We start from the raw sequence: 18,062 nt of genomic DNA, 5'->3' as shown, positions 1-18,062 counted from the left end.
ATGCAACTGCTTCTGATATGCAAAGTAATGTATATTTTTAAAGCTGCTACCTACAATGCAAAAATTACTGAACATGCCACTAGACTGCAATTGACTCCACCAGCAGGGGCTAGTGTTTATCTATAGTGACACCACTTTCTTTCAGTTTCTGGCAGGCATAATCAGCTACATCAATCCCAAAGGGAAGGGGCGGGTGTGTCCTAGGGTGATGTTGATGGTGTGGTGCTTTTTTTCCCAAGTGACATAGCACTTACTTGGTATTATAATTTGTTAGTCTAACTTGTGCAACTGCAGTACTTATATGGCATAATACTATACTGGAAAAGAAGAACAACAGGGTCCCCCTCTCCCAGAAGAAAGACAAGAGGTGCTCACTTGAGGGGAATGTTCTTGCTGTATTGCCTGGATGAAACGTATGTCATTATAGCAGGAATATCCCCCTCAAGTGATCACTTTTTGTTTTTTGTCTAAACAACTTTTTATTTTGCTTTTCAAATACAGCAATGTCATGAAGTTTAAGGAGGTGCTATATCACTACAGTTCTATGTCATTTGTCTTTTTTAAAAAAGAAGAAAGGAAGATGGCAGAGGAGAATGGGCAATCTGTTGTCCCAGTGAAAACTGTAGTGATTTGAGGTGCTAACTCTTGCCCTGAAAATTGTCCAGGATAATTAAATATTCTGTATGAATGACTATAGTGATTTAACCACTATGGGAAACTTTGAAACAACCCAGCCAAGTTGGGATAGCTTCCTTTCAAGCCACACCCTTAGTAGATTTCCCCACGTTGTTTTGCTTGGAAACCACAATATATCCAAGTATTGCTAATTCACAACATTTCCCTGCATTTCACAAATCCACCCAACAAGCAGAATATTCAGCTAGAGTACTATGAAAATGTCTGAGGTGCTGGATTACAGATCACATCCATGCTCTGGATTCAGCCAAAAAGCCTTAGGGCTAGATCCACAAATATGTCAATGGAAGAGATCCTGACAGTGGTGCGGTTCTGAAAGAGCAGAGTTTGTGCAAGCATACATTTTAAGATACTGAGAACTCCTTGTTAGCAAGCTCTAACGCTACAGTTCAGGAATGGCTTATCCAACTCTCACACAAAATTCGAAGCCCTTTACCAAGCTGATCATCGAGGTACATGGTACCTCAGTTTACAAATGCCTCAGTTAACGTAATTTTCGGTTTACGAATGAAAATCCATTGAAAATAATGCTTCGGTTTACGAATTTTTTGCAATACAAAATGTCCCAGAGAATGCATTAAATTTGTAAACCGAGGTACTACTATATTCCACAGGATACAGTCATGGCAGTTAATGTGGCATAAAACTGATGTAACAGTGCAGTGCAGATGCACTGTTTCTTTTAAAAAAATCCCTTCTGTTTGCACAATATATTACACAATAAATCACTTGTATGACCTAATTCTCAGTCCAACCTGATGTGTTTTAAATTGCATTCTGATTCCCCCCTTTCTTTCCTTTTTTATGGTATGAAGATAAATGCAACTTATATCTTTAATAACATTTAACATGGATTCAATTAAGCATAAAAACTTTTTGATGCAACAGATTTGTTATGCCCAGGATCTAGCACATTCATAGCCACAAAGTCTTTCACGAAAGACTCGCCATCACAGTTGGAAAGGAATTATACACACAGACAACTACATTACTTAGGTGACCCAGGTAGCCTCTTTTCCTCAGAGCACTACAGACACAGCAGAACACACAAAGAGTTCTGGAAGGGAAGCACAGTCTGTGGTACTGAATCAGTTGTGATGCCAGCATCCAGAAGGAGGCTGGAGATAACAGGCTGAAATTCTGTTGCATAGCATAATCAGCTACAACTAGAGTAAGCCTGAATCAGCAGAACTTAGGGGGGAATTAAGTCACCAAACCTCCACTGATTGAATGTGCCTACTTTAGTTGAACTTACTAAGCAAGAGGATTTCAGCCATAGTTTTCATGGAAAGAACTGTCAGGCAATCTTCCTTCATACTTCATTCTATATAACTTCTGCATGAGGTCACTTCCATATGTTTAGCAGCTGGTACTGTTCCACTCTATCCAAAGGAGAATTTCTTACTCAGCATAACAGCATGAATATATCTTGAGCACATTTGATTTCAAAAGCTAAGCAGGGTTGGGTCTGGTTAGTACTTGGGTGGGAGACTATCAGATAATGCCAACGATTCAAACAGGGCTAGGAGAGATTCCTGTGTGAAACCCTGGAGAGTCACTGGTCATCAGAGTAGACAATACTGGGCAATATCAATCAACTGCATCCTATATTTCTGTTTTTCCTTTGGTGCTTAATCTTCAGTGGCACATCCACACATACTAGCTGTCATTCAAATGACTGAGATTTTTTATGCAGAAGCCACTCTAACCACCAAAATATTTTGAAATCAAGAGCAGCTACTTCTAAACCACTAGAGTTAGAACTGAGAAGCTAATCATGAAACCTGTGTGGAAAAGATGTAGGACTGTAGCCAAGTGTCCTACCACCAACAACTAGCTCAAGATGATGTTCAACAAAGCTTCATTTCATGCCACACACAAGAAGTCATTTGAGTTCAGGTATACATTGTATATAATTTATATACGTGCTCTGGTTAGATTATATCTTAATTTCAAATGAAACCACTACACATTGCTTGTATGCACAATGTATATTTTGGCATCTAACATTTTCATTAGCTAAAACACTCAGGGAAGCCTAACCTTTTGAGTTTTGCATACCAAAGAAAAACAGCATGCTATGAGGCAAAAGCCTCCTGACTTCATTTCTGTGCTTTCCAAATCTGGTCTGTTCCTTAGATAAAAACATATTTTACAGAATTCAGTTGCATTCAGCTACCTCCCACCTACACACTCCATTTTGATAACCCAGATTCCTACAGGCAAGGATAAATCAGATACAGTACCTACACAGCAGATGGTTAGAGGGTGAATACCAGGATATTACCTAAGGTTAAGATTAAGACACTGCTAAAGACTTTTTTTGGGGGGGTTACACAGACTTTTTAAGCCTTTTATAGCAGAGGTGGGCAACTTGTAGTCTTCTAGATCTTGATGAATGTCAGTTCCTATCAACCTTGGCCAGCATAGCTGGTGGGGAAGCTTCTTTTCAACTTCAACAACAACAACAACAACAACACACACAGAGGACAGCAGGCTGTAAATTTAAAAATCACCAGAAGAGATTATAGAGATTGAAGTGTTAAGTCTAAAATTCAGGAGAAATCTCAAAACTAAGCTGTAACAGTCACATGATTTCACCCTTGCCCACCTCACAGGGTGGTTGTTGTAAGGATCAAGCATGAGGTGGAGAGCCGTTAATCCCAGTTTATGCTCATAGGAACAAAAGTGGGATGGCAGATGTAACAAAGAAACTTTGATGTTCATTTCTTAATTTCAGAGTGGGTTTTTGTTTGTTTGGCTCCATGTAGATGTTGTACAGCTTGATGAGCTTGTAGTATGTGTACATATTAAAACCGTTAACATAAATTGATCGCCTGTGCTCAAATGAACGTGCCTGAAAAATTCACTCAGTCAGAGAGGCCCTGTACAAAATGTGGCAAGTATGAGAAGCAGAGTCACCTGGGCACTAGCTCCACACCTATGGAACTTCTCTCCTTTGGAGACATGATTAGGTCTCCCTGTTTCTTCTTTAGTTGTACCCTAGAAGTTTTTGCTTTGATTTAAGCAGGAAGGCTAGGTCTGTGCTTGTTCTTAATAGCTGTGTCTCTATTAGACTTTCCAAGTAAAACTGGTAATTACAGAACTGCTTTTACTGTCCCTCTTGCTCATTACTCTTTATTATTTCAATATTGCTATATAATTAAAGTAAATCTCCATATTGTTGAAAAGGATTCTGTTCTGAAAGACAGTTTATACATGCATTATATATATATATATAATGCATGTATACATGCATTATATACATTGTAAACATTATACCTGTATTACAGAAACAGAACTCTGTATGGAGGATTGCATCATGCTCCAAGCAAACTGGTCCAACTTTAAGGAGAAAATTTCCAATGTCCAAGTTAACTGTTTTTGTTACACTTTCATAGCTTAACACACTCCCTTGGGAATTCCCAAGTAGCCATGTTTGTCTAAATCTTAACTCATTATCTAAATTAGCCTGTCTCCAACCAGATGTCCTCCAGATGTCTGAGACTATAACTCTCATCCTTCAGTCTGCATAGCTAGCTGGCTAGGCATGATGCAAGTTGTAGCTGAATACCTCTGAAAGACACCCACTTGGGGGAAAAGGCTGATCTAAATGCATTACATTTCTTCACCTACTTGAAATACAGCTCTTCTCTGTTATTTTTGTTACTGTCCTCCATCATTGATTTAAAATGTTGTTACCTTAATTTCCTGCTAACAATTCCAGGCTTCAGAAAACTGTATTTAGGTAACATGAACACTGCTGTATACATGTGTATCTTTTTAAGAAAGACCCACAGCTGATTAAGAGCTGTTGATATATAAATTAGCTGCAAGGGAGTGTTTGTTACTGAGAACCTGGATCAGCACCACTTTAGTAAGAGGAGGATTTCTAAATGTGGAGGTCTCAATTTCCTTTCCAGGGGGTTCCAGAGATTATTTCTAAAGGCTTGAAGACTCTTGATAAAGGATCATGAAATGAGCAAAGTGGTACCTCAGAACTAAACAGCTTGGAGCTCAGTGAGTTTGCCTGTTTGAGATTGCCTCTATCAAGCCTTATCGGAAACCAGAGAATGCTATTCCAACTAAACCTGGGCATCTGACATAAGAATACACTATGTGCACCTTGGATTCTTAATGTGGAGTATGTGATCTGTATGCAATACTTTACGGTTTGTTATTTTATTTGTTATATATTACTTTATAGTGGAGTTATACACAATTGCTTGTGCAGTTATAAATAATTAAAGTCTTTATGTCAGACACATTCATTGTACTGAGTTTTACATAATTGGAGATTCTGTTTAGTACACCATATGGAGTATTTTTCAACAGTCATCTTTCTCAACAGGCATGGGCTAAGAAAAGAAAAATCCAGTCTTCAGAGCTTGTCTGTGGTGGCAGAGAACCACATAATGAGCTTGACAGTTCTAAGGTTCTCTGTCACCATTTTGACATCCATGTGGGATGCATTTGGAACAGCAATTCACATTCCATTTTGGACTGAATGTAATTTTTTTAGCAGTCAAGACATGGTTTGGACAACAGCTCTTTTATTGCAATGTTGCAAAACTGCAAGAGAAAAAGAAAAATACTGTGGCACTTTAAAATTTAACATGCTTATTTCTGTGTGCGCTTTTGCGGATCAAAATCTACTTCTTCAGACATAAGATCCATATAAGTGCACACTGGAAAAAAAAACCCTGTGAAGTCTTCAACATATGGTGCACAATATTTTGCTCCCCGCCCCCACTTCTGCCCTTTAACTTTGCCTTTCTGCTGAAACAGATTAACACAGCTACTTCTTTGAAAACGCCTTTATTAGAACATTTCTACAATGAACAATGGCAAAGTTTCTCTGGTGTCTTCAAGTCTACAGCTTTCTTCATATTGGCCAATTCCAGCTATGATTTACTTTATGAAGTCACAGTACTGTCTGTTCACTTTTGGAAACAAAAGGAAGACAGGCTGAAAAGAGTTTTACTCCAGCTGCCTCACTGGATAAAACTTCTTGGCAGCAAATCTCAACCTATCCAGTGCTTGACTCTATGTCCCCAGGTAAACTCCATTAATGCAAGAAGAAAGCGTTACCTGAGTCAGTTTGTGATATACTGTAATTATTTGACCCCATCTTCTCCCCCAGCATGTTCCATGACAACATCAGCAATAAAACTTTTGGTCATAGCATCCTCAGACATCACGCACAGAGAAATTTGTCACAGCCTAAATCTGAAATTGCTTTCTCTCTCTAGTGAGAATGTGGGAGAGGGGCCCACAACTAAATCTTTTATTGGGTCCAGATGCCCAGTAACAAGATCAATACAGGACTCAGGAAAAACTAATTTAAGAATTCTAATCTTTTCACAATTCCAAATGCATTCTAGAAGTTGCCAGTCTCTGCTTGGAGAGGTGCACAAATCTGGAAACAGACCATTTTCCTAGCCAGTTTAATAGGGACACATTGCCCAATTAAACTTGGGTTGGGTATTCGTCCCGTTTTGGAATAAAAGCACACATAATTTCTAAAACAGACAAGATAGGAATCTGCATTAAGGATGAAGCAGGACAACGGAAACCTCATGACAGTTATGATGGGCCAAAAGGAAAAAGAATCAATCTATGCTTGAAGGAAAAGGAATGTAACATTACTTTTTGTTTTTTATTTTGTCAAAAGAGTAGTAGTCAAACAAGGTTTAAAATACTAAATTCAACAGATTTATCTATGATGAACATACTAAAAAATAGTCACATATGTTATGGGCCTTATGTCCTTAGGACAAAACTTGCTGGGTACTTTGAAATGGTTCACTGTAATTCTGGTTCTCACTTTACAGTATGCTTACGGAACTGTATGAGGACAACAAGGTTACTAGGAAGGAAGGAGAAGTCTCTTATGTCCCTGGGAGGGTCTGAAGAGGGAGGACTATCTACTCTGATTAGGTTTCCCCTTCCTTTGTGACGTAGCATCTACATGAGCAGGACTCCTCACCTGATTAATGCAAAGGCAATGTTTCCCCACAGACGTTCCTTAGAAATACTTGTGCTAAATATACCGTATTTTTTGCACCATAAGACGCACTTTTTCTCCCAAAAACAGTGGGGGAAAATGTGTATGCGTCTTATGGAGCGAATACTGTCCCCTCCACGCCACCATCACTGGCTTCTGAGGCCTCCGGAGGCCTCCGAAGGCCCCGCGGGGGGCCCCCCTTGCCATCATTGCTGGCTTCTGAGGCCTCCGAAGGCCCCGCGGGGCCCCCCCACGCCATAATCGCTGGCTTCTGAGGCCTCCAGAGGCCTCCGAAGGCCCCGTGGGGGGCCCCCCACGCCACCATCGCTGGCTTCTGAGGACCTCCAGGAGGCTTTGGACTGGTAAGGTGCTGCTTTTTACTTTTTTAAAAAATGTTCTGGGTGGGTTTTGGAGGGTAGATTTGGGCTGGGGGTATGTTTCTATGTTGGTTTTTTTTTTTTTTTTTTTTTTGCAGTCCCAGCATGGGACTTGCTCTGTTTATTTTTATTTTATTTTTTGGTATTTAAAAATTAGGTGCTGCTTTTTACTTTAAAAAATGTTCTGGGTGGGTTTTGGAGGGTAGATTTGGGCTGGGGGTATGTTTCTATGTTGCTTTGTTTTTGGTGATTTTTTTGCAGTCCCAGTGTGGGACTTGCTCTGTTTATTTATTTTTATTATATTTTTTGGTATTTAAAAATTAGGTGCTGCTTTTTACTTTAAAAATGTTCTGGGTGGGTTTTGGAGGGTAGATTTGGGCTGGGGGTATGTTTCTATGTTGCTTTGCTTTTTGGTGATTTTTTTGCAGTCCCAGTGTGGGACTTGCTCTGTTTATTTATTTTTATTTTATTTTTTTGTATTTAAAAATTAGATGTTGCTTTTTACTTTAAAAAATGTTTTGGGTGGGTTCTGGAGGGTAGATTTGGGCTGGGGGTATGTTTCTATGTTGCTTTGTTTTTTGATGATTTTTTTTTTTGCAGTCCCAGTGTGGGACTTGCTCTGTTTATTTATTTTTATTTTATTTAAAATTTTGGTATTCGAAAATTAGGTGCGTCTTAATGTCCGGTGCGTCTTATGGAGCAAAAAATATGGTATGTGTTTTTTGTTTTTTAAAAATCCCAGCTGGTTTAGTTTTCCTAGCACTAGCTGCAGACCCTGTTCCTGATCTGCTTCAAACAATCCAGAAGGCCCAACTCCTTTTCCTGTAAAGCTATTTAGCCACTCGGTGTCTGATTCCAAAAAGCTGTTATTCCAGCAAAGCTGCAGAATGACGGCATGCGTTGCTTAAACAGATGTTCTTCCTCTCCCTACCTTTTCATTGCCTTCTTCTGGCTTCTGGGCCCTGAAAAGTCTCTTCCCCATCCAAATCAAACCTGCTGACTTCCTCAAATTTCTGTTGCCCCTGGTGGGACATACCAGGTTGACTACTGAAGATCTCTCTGTGCGTGTGTGTCACATACATTTACTGCCCTTCAGCCAGGAAAGCTTTGCTAATGGAAAATGCAGTTGGCCAAGCACTCAAGTCTCCTAAATGTGGTGTGAAGCAAAGCCTGCCTTTCTCACAAAGCCAAGAAACAAGTTACGAGGGAAAGAAATAGGCCTCTGTAGCCAGAGGCTTCAGCGACATAACAAGCGTGCATGGAGATGCAAGCAAGGAATGTGATATCCTCTGTGAGAACTTGAAACAAAGAGCTTTGGGTGAGCAAGAAGACATGGAACATGGAGGGAAAAGTGAAAAAAATGTGTTCTGCTGAAAGAACACAGGAAGCGCTGGAAGTTAAACATGAGATGTTCTGATACAGGAGAGGAGAAGGAATGTAAAGAATGATCTCTAGTCCATGCCCTCATTTTCCCTACATTCTACAGTTACTGTGCCACTTACCACAACTTAATGAGCAACCTTTTGTCACTGACATCCTGAATACAGACCTATGTCTCTGAATGCCAAAAACTTGCTTTCTGCAGCTGAGCACTCAAGCTGAGCCTGTGGAGTTCTCTCTCCCTCCAGTATCTGCAACTGCAAATGTTAACCTCGCTGTCCTAGTTCTTATGAGATCATAAGCTAGAGATCAACAGAAACTCTGGCTTACCACAAACAAGCAGCAGGTTGATACATGCTGGCTGATTACTCCCATTTTCCTGCTCTCACTTTGCTCTGCAGCTTGCTTACTTTGCTCACATCTGGCAGCCAGCAGCTTCCATTCTCTGCTTTGTTCCTTCCCAAGAAGCCAGAGCAAGATGCCAAGAACAAGCCCTGGGCTGGAAGCAAGAGTGCCTGAGCAATATGCACCAGCACCGTGGGCACAGTGGCACTTGATTCCCGCCCCCATAGGAACTAATGGCAAGGGAAGGGTGGAACACTGAAACATCATTTAAATATGAAATCATTGCATTCCTCTTTCCAGGGGTCAGTCCTTCCCCAACTTATCAGTCCTATCTTAGCTCTTAGTTTAGTTGGTCCTGCTGAATGCTGTTAACAGCTACTGAGAACAAAGCCTGCTATATATACGTAACTTCAATATCTATCAATTTCAGCCACCCTCTGGGTGGTACTATTTGCTTGAATTAGGAGGGAGCCCTTAACAATCCTGACCCTTAATACCTCCCAATTTCAGTCAAATCATGTTCCCAACTAGTTTTCTAAAGACAGTAGGTACGGGGATGATCATAATAGTTAAGCCCCTGTCTTTCAAGAACTAGCCATTTCTTTACAACATCATCAGCATGTACGGCGCAGGAAAGATTTGTTCTCCTTTCCCCACCAAAGCCTGCCCATCACGCTGATCAAAGCCAGACACACTAGAAATGGATGACGACTAAAGACAGGTTCAGTTAGCAGAACAGCAGGGGCTGGCAGGAATGCACAGAACAGAAACACTTTTGCACTCAGAGAATTATGAGGAAATCTACAATGGTGCCCCACCTCTCAAAGAGTGTGCAGCTTATAGCCCCATCCTGAAGATCACAAAAAAGCAAAGAGAAAGTATTGAAAGTATTAAAAACACTTCTGCTTTAATTCTGTCTTCACTTAAACCCTGCCATACATGCTCTTTAGTTTCCTCCTCTCTGCGGTATACAATTATACCGCTCCCAGAAAATGGAAGCAACATCTTTCTTTCCTGTATAGTAAATACCTTTCTTGCGCTACACTTCACTTATGGCTCACTGCTTGTATTAATTTAATCCTGTGCAGAAATAAGCTGCTTCTACCTGGCAGACGCTGATAGTGAAAGGCTGGTTTCTAAGAGGACCACAGTAGGCAACCAGATCAATTACCTGACAGCTATCCATCCTAGAGAAACACATATATTCCATTCCATGGGTTTTGCTTGTTGGTTTGGTGCTGGTGGAACATGAATAGATTTGGGCAGGGGGAAAAAAACCTTCTTAAAAATGTCAGCCCCATCTGGGTTCTGTATTTGGGCATCGTATTTCCAAATGACAATTCAGCTTCAGTTTACTGGATAAATTAACACACATGGAAAGGGATCTAATTAAATGAAGAAACATTGTTCCCCATCCCACCTCTCTCTTCACAACCTTATTCCAGAATGAGTTACTGCTGTTATAATGGTCATCTTGTGCAGCCCATTCCTTTGAAAGCACTGGGATGATTAATAAGAGTTCAGAACAACAGTTACTCAGGACTTAATCTGGGCCCACTTGATTTATAGTGAATGGGATAAAAGCTGTCCATCTAGCTGGACAGTTGGCTGCAGGAGGTAACAGCATGCTTAGTCTCTCTCGTACGTTTTCACGCACAAGCGGGTGTGTTTGAGCTGCAGAACAAAAATTCAAAGGGCACCACTCAGATGTGCAATCTTCTCCTATGACAGGGAAACATCCACAATGTTTACACAGTGAATGGGAGAAGCATCAGCTGCTATCAGTGAAGTACCAAAAAGGCTAAGATCCCCCAAGAGTACATACCTATGCATGGCAGACACACAAACTCCTGCTAGCCATATCAGCAACTGTCCAATCCACAAGTTATATTTGCTTATATCAATTATGAGGTTGAAAGGTCTGGGACTGTTCACATTTTCAAGGAGTAATGTGTGAGCTCTGGCTCAAATCTAGCAGTCCTGTCCTGCTTTCTTGGCATGCCAGGGAAAGGATGTGGGGAAGGTTTCCTACTCCTTCCCACCCCTGAAGTCCTATTCTTCCACAACCTGAACTACAGGAGGCACTATTCCCAGATCACTAGATATTTCAACCTTCTATCAGGGTTGGAATACAGAACCTAAATTGAGTTGCAGAATCACATTTTTTAAAAAACAGGCAACACAAGAAACATACCAGAAACTCCTGGAGGTGTTTTAATGAACTTTCCGTTAAAATGAGCAATTACTGCTTCACATTTTTCTGTTGATTCCATCCTGCACAAAAAAGTGAAGAGAGATACCTATACGTTAATGTGCACTCTTTTTTGGGGGGTGGGCAATTAAGACATCACAATGAAGCCTCTGATTCAGTTTGGAGAGGTTGGCATCAGGTAAAAGAGGCCAAGGCATAGGCGGTTCCTTCTCACTTTACACACTGAAATTCTCTCCATCCCAGTTTGCAGGCAAACTGAGCAGATCACAATGTTCTGATCAATAAAGAGTCTCTGGAGTAAAGAAAAACCCAAAGCGCCTTCACCAGAGCCTGGAAACATTACTCCTCTGTGTTATAACCCTGAGAATCCCCCAGCCCATATGGTCATGGGCCATGCCAGTTAGAAAATTTTGGGAGCCCAATCCAAAAAAACTAACTTTCAAGCTTTGTTGTTTACATGGTGCCAAACTAAGATTTCTGTCTGTTAGTGTAGGCCACTATGTTTCCCCAATCCCCAGGGCCTGCAGCAGGATGTTTTTGACAATTCTGGCACATCCTGAGCCTATCTTGGCACACCACCCACCCAAAAATTAAAAAAAAAAACATTTTGGCCACTAGAGGGCACCAGGAGACTTTGTCAGTATTCCCCCTTCCCCTCCCCCTTTTAACCCCAAGAAGAAAATCTGGGGGGGGGGGAGGGTTGGGATCACAGGAATGAATATAGGTCTCTCAAGTTCCAAGACAATACCCAGGCCTCTGGAGGCTGCCCATCCTGGTGTAACAATCCTGAGCTAGGCCAACCAACAGTTTCACTCTGGTGTAAAGCAGCGTTTATTTTTAAATTCATCCTCTCTTTTTAGTACCTCTGTGTGAGAAAGCATCATGCTCTTATTTTTCTACTTCTCACCCCGTCCCCGTTCTACAATGCAGGGGATGATCAAAGCCTGGCCCTTCGACAAGCTTGTACACAACTTGCGTGTGTGCATGAGAAGAAACAAGTTATCCTCACCACTGCTTTGGCAAAAGATACTTTAGGATCAGATCCCACATTTCCCTTAACATCTACATTTTTATTTTGTTTAACAAGTGGTTTCCACTAAATGGTCAAGATGCAAATGCTATGGAAAATTAAATAAATTAAGTGAACATTCAAACGCAAAACAGTCTCATCATGACCTACAACCCAATAAGAAAGGTAGTTCATTGTTAATAACACACAACTATCATTCCCTATTCTTATCTGGATTACAGTGTAGAAGATTACTAATCCAGCTCAATATTACAGAATTAATATGGTACTATATTTATATACGTATAGTAAAACCCCAGAATTATTCATGAGTTTCAGTTTGTACAACTCTTCAACAACTGTAATACTTGACTTTGAACAGTGCACACAAAATAAGGTCACAAGATTAGGGTGTGGATGTCAGTAGACTGATGACATGGTTTGATGGCAGTTGATTACTGCCAAATAATAGACCATGTCTAAGCAATGCCCTACCTTTCAACTGAAAGCAGCAATAAAATGTGAACTGCACTCTAATATACTGAAAGCAGGCAAGAGAGCCCCTCTCTAATCATTTAATGGAAACATCTCATCCTCTATAATTGCATATCTACAACAGTGTATTTTCACTGGTGTAAATTTCACTGGAGAACTGCCACATGTTAAGAATTCAGCTTAGGCATTGGTACTGCAGAGTGAGGCATGTGACTGCTGTGTGACAGCAGATCCTTATGCTGTGTTCTTAAGTTGAAGCATTTCTCTATTAAAATTTATGCTGATAGGACAGTGCCTTCTACAGGTGATAAAAGTTTATCTGTTTAATAAAATAACACTAAATGTTGACATGAACTAAACCAAGCATATTCTGGTCAAAATGACCAAGTATATTATCTTTGTTTTCTGTTCCCTTTGCAAATCAAGATGGAGCATACTTTCCATCGTGAAACATCTTTTCTTTAATTTAACTGCAATCGTTATCATCATGGAGATACCATTTATGGAGGACATTTGTAAAAGTTATGTAAAAGGCAGCTACCATCATACCTTGCAAAACCAACTCCACGACTTGTGCCATTAGAATCACGAAGTATTCTTGTCGAGATGACTTGTCCAAAGGGTTTCAGCATATTCTCAAGCTCTTGCTCATCCATTGAAAGTGGCAAATTGGAAATATATAAGTTAGTTGGATCCTGTTCTTGTTGCTGGAAAGGAATCAATTTTTCCCCATTAGTTTTCAGAAAGAAGGGCAGTCATTATGAGAATAAAACAGCATCCATGGGATTTTAGTACCAAACTCTTCAGAATCAAGTGGTTCCAGCTACAGTCTAGGCTGCAACCCATAAAACTTTAATTCTGAAGTAATCGAACAGCAGTCTCTCAAACTTCACTGCGAGATCAATGCAACTCCCTTAGAGAAATAGCTGTGGTCAAAGTGTATGATTATATCTATTCAGTGCTAATAGCATCACAACATGAAGCTCTTTCTTCTTCTGATGACTTAGAAAGAGTTGTCATTTCTGACACTATTATCTCTACAGTTAAATTCAAAGGGAAACAACTTAATAAAAGAGAAAGCATTTGCTGCACAGTGCCAGCAGAAATCAAAGATGGAAGGGTGTGCTGCTTATTTTGATTTATGTGGCCAAGTCCTCCCTTCTGTGCAAAAAGCAAACTCTCCCAAACATAACCAGTCAGTCCGTTAAGCTGATTCACATGAAAGTCTAAGGCAGGATGTTGTCAGGCAAGTGGTCTTGCTCATAATTTTTACCTAGTAGTGGCTTTGAGCAAGCACCCAGCACCTCAGTACTGATTAAATCTTATATCTGAGTCAAAGATTCCAGTATACAAACAGAAGGCATTTCTTTTATGCCTTTATCACTGTCAGTTTCACATAAAAAAGCCATCCCTGGCAGTCTCCGAAACAAGTGGGGCAGCCATGGAGAGAAGGAGAATCTGGCAATTTGCAATAGGATATTTTTATTCAAATATTTTCATAGATCTCCTCGTTCTTTTGCCTCCCCCAACCACCTCCCTCTTATCTTCAGGAGCTCAAACATCTAATAAACTGCTCCTTGAGATACCACAGACCATCCCACTCCTGGGTCCTGCAACTCCCAGTGAATTATCTGGGAGAAAGGAGAATAGGTGAAGGAAGGGGGGGGAAAGGGAATTTGGCTGCCACAGCTCCACCAAATGCTGTGCATCCAACCCTATACTGTACAATGATGAGCTTCATAATTCTGTGTATGATATCAGAACGGTATACCTGTAACTCTGAGGTTCTGACACAAAGCTCTCCTAAGACTGAGCTCTGAACTAGTTAGTAAAGATACATGAATTGCAAAGGGCACCTCCTGGCCCAAGTTTTAAAGTCCTCTGCTTCTTCCTCTATACCCTTAAACCTTCCACCATTTATACCTGGTGCACAGTTCTCAACAACTCAAAAGTCTGTTTCCTTTGTAACTTCTTAGCAATCCAATAAAGGTACAACTGAACCCAGAATGAGATATGTGTGTTTCTCCTGAAAGAATGACAATCAAGCTAAATACATGCTGCAAAATTATTCAGATTTTTACAGGTTTCACTTCAGCTATCTGTAGCAGGTCCTGTTTAGTAAAACAAGCTGCAGCTGCTGTTGCACTTTTAAGCGTTTAGTAACACAAGACATTTGCTACTGTTGTGGGGTTTTCACTGTTAAAAAAAATGAAAAGGTAACAAAGAGCCTTCAGAATCTGCTGAATTCAATTTGTTTTTCCTCAAGTGTAACAAAACAGTCTAGTTCTCTTCTGTATGTACAGATGCTATTTTCCCTTCGGCAACTGAGGAATCCAGTACCTAATATGCATGCATAAAGCTCTTTATTAAGAATGGGAACCGGCAGCTATGAGCATCAACTTGAACGGGGGGCGGGTGGGGGGAAGCAACTGGAGGTCCTACATGTGTAAAATCTCTACTCATCATCTGAAACTAATTAACAGAAACTCTCTGTTCCTAACACGCAAGCCAGGAGGGGGAACCAACAATTTGGCAGCAGGGTAAGACATCTGTTTTCTCTTGCTCTGTACAGGGTCACAGCTAAAAGCCAGCCATTGAGAAACATGTAACTGACTGGGGTTGCTATCAGTATGGAGGATCCTTTGGCAAAAGGATATGCGCATGGCTTCCTATAGAAACAGCCGTATACACCACCAAGGGAGATGCACCTCTTTTAAAAACATAACTCCGCAGCTTTAACCATGTTTTTTGCTTTGACCGATTCAGCACAATTAAACAGATGGAATGAGCCACTAGTTTAGAGTCAAAATGAAATGCTTTTTATTCAGAGAGGGAGAGAGACCCCCCAAACCCTAGATTAACTAGCTAACTAATTTTATGTTTTTCTCTCCTCAGCACATCTATTATTTTTAATTCACCAATCACAAAGGTAATATTTAAACATAATGTTGGTTACAATGAACCACTGTTGGTAATATTAAGAGTCAGGTTAATTGTTTAATGATATGGTTTCTCAGCTTTATGCACAGCCTGCCTGTTCTTAAAAAACGAACAGCAGAAGGCACGCATCTGAAACGATTTTATTTCAAAATGGTTTGGAATACCATAGCTGAACCCTGAAATCACTATTTCTATAATTAGAAGCACCCTTGTATTTTCTGTAAGTGAATTTCAGTACTTTGTATCGGTAAAAAGGCAGTCCTGGAAATGTACATTGTATTTTAAAAATTAGGTTTGAGCAGCAGTTTACTATTAGCTGGCTCTGAAGCCAGGTCTGCGGCCAAGGCGCAGTATGATAACAATGCCTGGCAAAGGGATTTATTTCATGGCTGACAGTTGAGCCATGGAAAAGAATTGAAAATGTATGGAAATAACTGGTAAAATGTTGCACATGTAGTACAATCAGAAATGGCATTTGCAGAACCCTTAACCTGCTATCATTATGTTAATCCCAGCGATTTGCTCTTTTCTGTGAGTCGCTATCTTTGAAATTACATGCAGTGCAGAGTGCTGGGTTTTAACCTTCTCAGTCAAAATACCTGCACTTAAATGGCAGCTTGCCAGATTCTGGTCATTTTATGTAACAGGAAGTGCAAAAGCAACAGAAATTCCAATTATAACATTTCTGTTGGTGTATCTGACCCTTGTTATTTGCAGGTCCTGGAAAAGAGAATGTTTACAGTTTGAGGGGAAAGGTTTACATCTGGAAAAAAAAATACAAATATAGGAAACAGTTAGGTTACTTACCTGTAACTTTGGAAAAACCCACAACAACCATTAACTTTCTTCGTAGTGGTCTCTGTGAATGCACACAAATGGGTGAATAGCAAGCTGTACTCACCGGCAGGAGGGCCATCACGGTATCATAGATGACAGTATCGCCCGTCCAAATGACGCATCATTTTTGGCTTTGACATCCAGTCGGTAAAGGTAAAGGTTCCCCTTGACAATTTTTGTCCAGTCGTGTTCGACTCTAGGGGGCGGTGCTCATCCCTGTTTCCAAGCCATAGAGCCAGCGTTTGTCCGAAGACAATCTTCCGTGGTCACATGGCCAGTGCGACTTAGACACGGAATGCTGTTACCTTCCCACCGAAGTGGTCCCTATTTATCTACTTGCATTTGCATGCTTTTGAACCGCTAGGTTGGCGGGAGCTGGGACAAGCGACGGGCACTCACTCCGTCGCGTGGATTCGATCTTACGACTGCTTGGTCTTCTGACCCTGCAGCAGAGGCTTCTGCGGTTTAGCCCACAGCGCCACCACGTCCCCTACATCCAGTCGGTAGTGTCTGGCAAACGTCAGAGGGGTAGCCCAGGTGGCTGCTTTGCAAATGTTCTGCAGTTGGACACCTTTAAATAGGGCTGTTGAGGTGGAAACCGCTCTGGTGGAATGTGCCTTTAAGCCCTCTGGAGGGGGTTTCTTGGCCAGTTGGTAAGCCAGGTGAATGAGCTGAACAATCCACCATGATATTGAATGAGAAGAAGCAGGAGCACCTTTGTGTGGTCTGTGGTAACATAAGAAGAGACGCAGAGAGCGTCGGATGGACTTGGTGCAGGGTAGGTAGAAGGCAAGGGCCCTTCTAACATCAAGAGAATGAAGTTTGCGCTCCAACGGTGTAGATGGAGGCGGGAAAAAAGGTTGGGAGCACAATAGGCTGATTGACATGGAATTCTGACACCACCTTTGGTAGGAAGAAAATGTCCATGTATAAGGTAACTTTATCTGGGTGCATCTGCAGGTACGGAGGGTCCGACCTTAGGGCAGCAATCTCGCTTGCTTGTCTGGCTGAAGTAATGGCTACTAGGAAAGCTGTCTTCAAGGAAATACGTTTTTCAGAGCATGTAGCCATTGGTTCAAATGGAGGTTTAGTAATGGCCTCTAAGACCAGCGGAAGGGACCATTGGGGTGCAATGGTTTGGGAGGGTGGTCGTACATTTTGGAGACCTTTTAAAAATCTTTTGAGTGTGGGGTTGGAAAAAAGCCTCGCAGAGTATGAACGAGGAGGCTGGTGTGCTACAATCGCTGAAATGTAAACTTTAAGCGTGGAGTGAGCAAGTCCCAAATTGAAGAGATGCAGCAGAAAGGTAAGTACCGTGCGTAGAGAAGCTGGTACCGTGGTCATGCCTTTAGATTGGGCAAATTTGGTAAATGCATTCCATTTGCCTTCATATAAGCGTGAGGTAGAGGGCTTTTGTGTGTGGTCTAGCACCTCGCGGAAGCGGGGGTTATCCTCCACGCTGTCAGGCGAAGGGACCGAACATCGCGAAGGAGAGCCTCGTTGTTTTGCGACAGGAGGGACGGTATCTGAAGAAGGTGGTAAACTTCTAGTGCTATGTCTGATAGTGAGCGAACCACGGTTGCCTCGGCCACCAAGGGGCGATGAGGATTGCATCTGTACCGTACCGCATTATCCTGGTCACAGTCCTGAGAAACAGCGGTATTGGAGGAAACAGGTACGTTAGTTCCCCCGACCATGGTATGAGGAAGGCGTCTCCCAGGGAGGCGCCTTCCATGCCCGCCCTGGAGCAGTATCGGACACTCT

The 18,062-nt window shown here is 41.4% G+C and overlaps 1 protein-coding gene across 7 annotated transcripts in view; it reads right to left on the bottom strand.

Annotated features, from left to right (window-relative positions):
- The window catches only part of RBMS1 (RNA binding motif single stranded interacting protein 1), a 187,296-nt gene that overhangs the window by 14,782 nt on the left and 154,452 nt on the right, over positions 1-18,062 (bottom strand). For all 7 annotated transcript variants that reach the window (XM_020798368.3, XM_020798370.3, XM_020798369.3 and 4 more), the window contains 2 exons: positions 13,071-13,228; positions 11,000-11,079 (listed from right to left, as the gene is read on the bottom strand). In XM_020798368.3, coding sequence (XP_020654027.1) covers positions 11,000-11,079; positions 13,071-13,228 — 238 coding nt within the window. The remainder of the gene's footprint in view (positions 1-10,999; positions 11,080-13,070; positions 13,229-18,062) is intronic.

This window comes from Pogona vitticeps, chromosome 1, assembly GCF_051106095.1.
Source record: "Pogona vitticeps strain Pit_001003342236 chromosome 1, PviZW2.1, whole genome shotgun sequence".
NCBI lineage: Eukaryota > Metazoa > Chordata > Lepidosauria > Squamata > Agamidae > Pogona > Pogona vitticeps.
This window is presented reverse-complemented; position numbering and strand designations above follow the sequence as displayed.